Source organism: Anarrhichthys ocellatus, unplaced genomic scaffold (genome assembly GCF_004355925.1).
Source record: "Anarrhichthys ocellatus isolate YVR2014 unplaced genomic scaffold, GSC_Weel_1.0 scaffold531, whole genome shotgun sequence".
NCBI classification, from domain to species: Eukaryota; Metazoa; Chordata; class Actinopteri; order Perciformes; family Anarhichadidae; genus Anarrhichthys; species Anarrhichthys ocellatus.
Window position 1 is genome coordinate 24263 of NW_022280505.1, and position 6000 is coordinate 30262.

The 6000-nt window shown below is 40.4% G+C and overlaps 1 protein-coding gene across 1 annotated transcript in view; it reads right to left on the reverse strand.

Annotated features, from left to right (window-relative positions):
• LOC116401565 (ryanodine receptor 2-like) overlaps positions 1-5984 on the reverse strand; it is a 28405-nt gene extending 22421 nt beyond the window's left edge. The window contains exons 1-9 of the mRNA XM_031880027.1: positions 5816-5984; positions 5346-5410; positions 5046-5167; positions 4729-4778; positions 3154-3214; positions 1874-2112; positions 1575-1656; positions 904-1034; positions 277-404 (exon numbers count right to left, since the gene is read on the reverse strand). Of these exons, the coding sequence (XP_031735887.1) occupies positions 277-404; positions 904-1034; positions 1575-1656; positions 1874-2112; positions 3154-3214; positions 4729-4778; positions 5046-5167; positions 5346-5410; positions 5816-5828 (891 nt within the window). The 5' untranslated portion in view covers positions 5829-5984. The remainder of the gene's footprint in view (positions 1-276; positions 405-903; positions 1035-1574; positions 1657-1873; positions 2113-3153; positions 3215-4728; positions 4779-5045; positions 5168-5345; positions 5411-5815) is intronic.
• Between the last annotated feature and the right edge of the window lie 16 nt (positions 5985-6000).

Genomic DNA, 6000 nt, shown 5'->3' on the forward strand with positions numbered 1-6000 from the left:
ACTCCATAAGGTCAAGCTGTAGATACAGAGAGTACATATGAATATTCTCATATTGAGTTTCATTAATCTGCGTTTAACCCATTAAACTAGTAGCAGTGGGCAGCCAGCATTGCTGAAGAATTATCTTGGGTAAAGTGTCAATGGAAAGAGAATTTCTAATAACTCGCATGGATGATTTTGGTAATGAGAAGAAATCAGAGCACTGTGAGGAAAAAATAAATCCAGATGGATATGGGTACCAAAGACCCAATAATGTTAATTAGTAATATATCCCACCTCCATGACATGGGGCATCTGAGTGTATCTCATGCCAGACTCTGCCAACTCCATGATCTCCTCCAGACACTTCTCTAAGTTTGGGATCAGAGGACAAACCTCCCCCACCTGCCCTGGAAGACCTAGAGCTGATAGGTAGAAATATAATGCACTTAAAAGATGAATATAAACATGAATATATAGCTCAATCATCATTATTATTACACATAAATGCTGTTCCGTGTTTTGTTTTTTTTGCCTCGGTAAGAAAAATCGAGTTAGCCCGCCTGCTAACGTTAGCACGGACTTCCATTTCAACACCTGCTGAGTCATTGGTAGCTGTACAGCCAGTGCTGTGTTCAGACTCCGTTAGAAAGGAGGACAGTTATCCATCTGTCTGGGATGGCCAATGACCAGACTGTCAAAGCTAACAGCAACAGATCTGTAACCTCAGCACCTACAGTAACCCTACAGAGTCACACGGTAACATACAATGTGCTCGGTTGCATTGAGAGTGAATGTAATTCTCAGAAAATACAATTACCTCAGGACTTATATGTCTTGGTGGGATTCAACCCCTTCATATTTGTAAAAATGTAAATCCACGGAGCAGATGAACATTGAAATAAAAAGCACATTCATTAGAACCTGCTCTGTCTTGAGCTTCTTTGCTGTTGTAGATGGAGAAGCTGTTGAACTTGTTGATGTGAGGCTCAAGGAAGGCAACAGGAAAGGCTGCTGAGAAGGCAGCTAAACACTTTCCTAATGCTGGACGCTGTCTGAAGAGGAGAGGATCAAAAGATGATTATTACATTATTTTCATTAGTATCATTATCGCTATATTACATTCTTTGATAAATCGTAAATCATTGATTATTTAATGTCAACAATAAGCAATTTTGTCTAAAAGCACATAGATCTCAAACTTAGTGTTAAATGTGTTGTTGGCCTTTGATCAGCTCTCAGAAATACCATCACTAAATAGATATATAATACACAAAATATATAAAAAAAAATATATAAATAAACATACAGAAATAAAGGAAAAAATGACTTGAAATGTATACAATTGTCATTTTGTTATTTTTCTATATATTTACAAGTTATATATTATAAATATATTTTGTATTTTCTTATTATTTTACAGATTTCTTATTTTTTATGGCTCATGTAGAAAGAAAGAAAACTCAGAGTAAACTGTGCTGATTGAAAGTTGTATTCGACATTCTCTGTAAATTCAAATGCTCCTCACAGTACATGTAAACCTACATACACTGTAGCAGGTTTCTGTATCATAAGTACTGTGGGCTATACTGTACCTCTCTACATAGATGCTTTTGTTGGTTCCCAGAAAGAAGAGGCTGTTGAGGATTCTGTAGCAGGAAACCTGGACATCATCCACTGGAAGAGGAAAGAATGTTTGCATCTTACATTTTGATGGAGTGTATTCACATTGTTGTCCTGTAAATGATCAGTGAAACAGTATTCTATTTCATGAAGGACATCTGCCATTATGATTCAGATACAATCTTTTACCTAATTTGGAATGCATTTTTTTTCCTCCTTGGTGAAAACATTTGAATGCCCGAATCAAACAGTACCACAAGTCAGTACGCACATATGAGGTCTTCTCCGAACAAGTTCTGTCCGATGTGTTCAAACAGGGAGGAGAGGATGGGCAGCAGGGCGAAGGTGGTGTAGTTGATGATCTGGGTGACCCCTCGCGGCTGCTCTCTGCTGTGGGTGAACTGGCCGAGCTTCAGGTTCTCCTGCGTCTTCTCCAGATCTTCTGCTGCACTGTCAAAGAACAACCGCAGTGCTGCCTTCACTGACTCCAGACCAGTCTTCATCACCGTCCTGACATATGGGGAGAGATACATTTCACTTTATTATCTTGAGAAGAACCAGCTGAATTTGTGATACACAGTGCAGATAACACATACATTCTACTAATGTAGAAAACAATGTGAACTTCCCTTAAATTAAAATGAATCTCTGATTTGTAGAATTTCTTATAGTAAGTTTTAAGGCAGTGATTACTTTGCTTTTAGGTTTTCAAATACAATCATATATCCTTGAAGTGGAATGTTTGGACTCTATTTGTTTCAGTCTCATTGCCAGCATGCAGAAACTAAAGAGACATCAATGTGAAGGAATGATTTATATGTGGTTGAATAGAAGGAATACTTGGAGTCAAGTCCCTCAGCATAGTGATCGGTGGTTTGTCTACTTCTAGAATGAGAATGATTTGACTTCTATCTACTTCTGGGTTCAATGTACAGTTAAAGTAACAGAAGCGCACTGAATAATGACATAATTCCTGGGTTTGTCTTTAATTAGCAGACATCACATGAAATAACAGTGGCTCAGGAAGGAGCGCAGCCATCCAGTAATCAGAGGCTTCCTGATAGCCAATGAGTCTGAACTGTTAATGAATATGTGCAGGTTCAGTTGCTGTTTGTTATTCCAGTTGAGTTGGAATGTATGCATGGGCATGTTTAACTTCATGTAAATGAGGGCGAAATTCGGCTGGTGGTCACACAATGTTCCTCTTTTCTGTGTCGCTGGCCTCCAGGATACAAAGAACAACAAAGCGCCGAGGTAAACTGTGGGCCAAAAAGCAGGTTTGCTTATTCACACCGTGTTTGCTAATGAGAAAGCTACTCATAAATGCCGGGAGTGTTGACACGTCCACTGTGGCAAGTGAGAACGCGAGGAGGCTTTGTTAACCGATTTGTTCACTTCCAGAAGGTCTTCTTCTTCAGAGCATCGTCAGTATTCATCTTTAACTCCATGGGACAACATGCATAGTATGTGTCCTTCAACTACATCTTCCCTGGTGGAAAGACAAAAGGACAGACACATACACACACACAAGCTCAATCCATGTCTCCTTACCTGGCATCCAGGCTTTGTCCCAATATCTGCAGACAGTTGACTATGGATGTGGCATTGTTACCTGAAAAGTAGACAGAATCATATAATAAACAGAAAACCCCAGGTGCATGCTGGGTGGGGTTTGACGTTCCTTTCATTCAGGTATGGGAAGTCAAGCACACGAATACAACAAAACAACCGCCTTGTTCAAACCAATAGTACTTTAGTTTAGTAAATAACACAGCAGAGCATCATATTCAAAGAAAAAACAGGTTCCTTTCAAACTAAAAGCTTCAGAAGTCTAATAGCCTAATCAACACCAATAATCAACATCTTTCATTTGTCCAAATGTGTCTGTCTGTTATCAGTTGTATCAGGTGTTATTCTGCAAAGATGGAACATCTTTTTGACTTTGAATAGAATGACATCAGCATTTGGATATTGTGCAAGAAGTGGCAATACACACCACACACCACACAGAGCTGCTGAGCAGAGGACGCGTACACACACAACTATAATACCATGCATGCATGCACACAACAACCCTGCTCACACTATTTGCTGACGCTCTGGAGCTTTCTCGTGTCTGTCTTCTAACTGTGTCTCAGTCCCACACAAACATGTTACTGCCATTCAGGATCACAGCGTTTTATCTACAATAAGAGATGCATACCTCTATAGGATAACTGATTCTACCATGTGTCTCGCACAGAAGATGTTTCAGTGAACAGTAAGTTTAAATCTCCACTCAGTCCTCAGTACTTCAGAAACTAAGCAATCTGCCAACAAAGGCGGGGCAGAAGAAGACTGCTAGTAGGTAAACATGGATGGAAACAATGCAAATTTCAAACTTGTAAGAAAGCTCGTCCTTGAAAATGTTACATTAGGAAAGAAATGCATCCAACTAGCTACTTGCTAGTCCTCAAAGATGCACGCAATGTAAACAGTAACGTTAGATTGCAATTGAAATGACTTACAACAACTATTGCATGTCATTCACTGGTCGTACATACTTACTATAAGTAATGCACTATAATTCATTTAAATATCCCACATTATCAATTTGTTTGTAATAGTGTGCCTGGACAGGTGATGTAGTTTAAAGAGCAATAGGAAGGTGGAGATGGATGGGTGAGTCTAAAATGAGGGAATGCCCATTGTTTCCACGTCCCATCGTCCGAAAAATGTCCCACTGGTTTGAAAGCCTGTTATCTGGAAACAAACGACCATTTGTCCCGCGGGCCCACTGCTCCGAAAATACACACCTTCCATGCAAGACACAGAAGCTCATGGCTAATTATAATGCAGAATGATGTCATCGGACCTCCAAGATTTCTTTTTACTGGCAAAGGCATAACCCACCCTACTCTGCCTCGGATTACTCTTTGCCTTTGTTGGGTGGGTTGGTTAGGTTTAGGCATGAGGAGGGAGATTAGTAAGGTCAATTATCAGGGCAGATCAACCAAAGGCAGAGTAGGGGCGGGTGTGACATAAGCATTACTCCTGGGTCACCGCTGTATGAAACCATTCATACTGCACTCAGAACAACAGCAGAGAAGGGGCAGAAGAGGAAGTATTAGGCATGAACGTCCTTACCAAATAAGGATATCCTATGTCTGACAAGAACTCCCAGTTTGCAGAAAAGACTGGAAAAGTTTCAATGGAAGTAGAGAGGAGGAGGTAGAGAGGGAAACGGAGAAAACAGATAATAGAAAGGTGTGAGACAATGAACCCAGAGAGAGAGAGACAGAGGGAGAGCAGGGGAGATATAATGGCCCACAGCCTTTATACACATGTAGAAGATTTAAAATAGTAGTCTCCAACAATAAAACATGGGAGTGAGTGCTATAACCTGCAATACTGGCATCACTAACTTTCTATCTCTCTATTGCCACGTCATTGATCACACTCACCTGGTCACCATCTCCTTCTCCTTGTTGGAGGCATGGCCTCCGCTGCTGATTGGATGAATGGCTGTGGACAGGAAGTACAGCCGGTGGTTTTTAAAGTACTGATCTACCAATGGCAAGACGACCTGAGGGATAAATGGCATAAATACACAGAGGAATTACTGTCGGGCTGTGTTCGAAATCACATACTACACAACATATACAACAATAACAACAACAAATTTCTGCTTTTCTCACACTGCTTTTCTCAACAAAAAAAACTCCAAGTTCAAAGTAAACCAAAATAACATGATGAGTTCTGACCTTTCCAAAGAACTTAATCTGTTGTTCATGAGGAATCTTCTCCCCCTTCGGTCTTGTTCCCAGATCTAAATGATGAGTAGAACACAATCAAAGACAGTACAGTCTGAATAGATATACATAGATATACAGTACATGGTGACATTCATCAGACACATTGCCTCAGGTGTTTAAGCTAGGAGCAAGATTTTTATCTCATTCCAAAAAATATTTATGCAGTTGAATTTGTGGTGCAAAGAGTCCATTGAAGAGAGTATTCAGTGTGACAGCCAATAACCCCCATTATTGAACAACTTCCAAAATCCACTGTTCTTCAGCAGCCACTATGTGCTTTCTTTTATCATTTTGCTACTACGGATCTCTACGAATCTAGACCAGAGTTCAGTTACATAAACTACAGTACTTGGCATGATCTTTGCATTACATTGATATAAAAACTCGTCATTTGTTTTTGACTAACAGAAAAGTCTCACCAAACTCCATCATGTGTTGGTGTGCCTGGTCTACGTATGTGATGAGCTGCTGGAGGAAGGTGTAGGCAAATCGTTTCTCGATAGCTGGAGTGTCCAGCTCCTGCGTGTTCACACCTCTGGAAACAACACGCACGCGCGCACACACACACACACACACACACACACACACACACACACACACACAC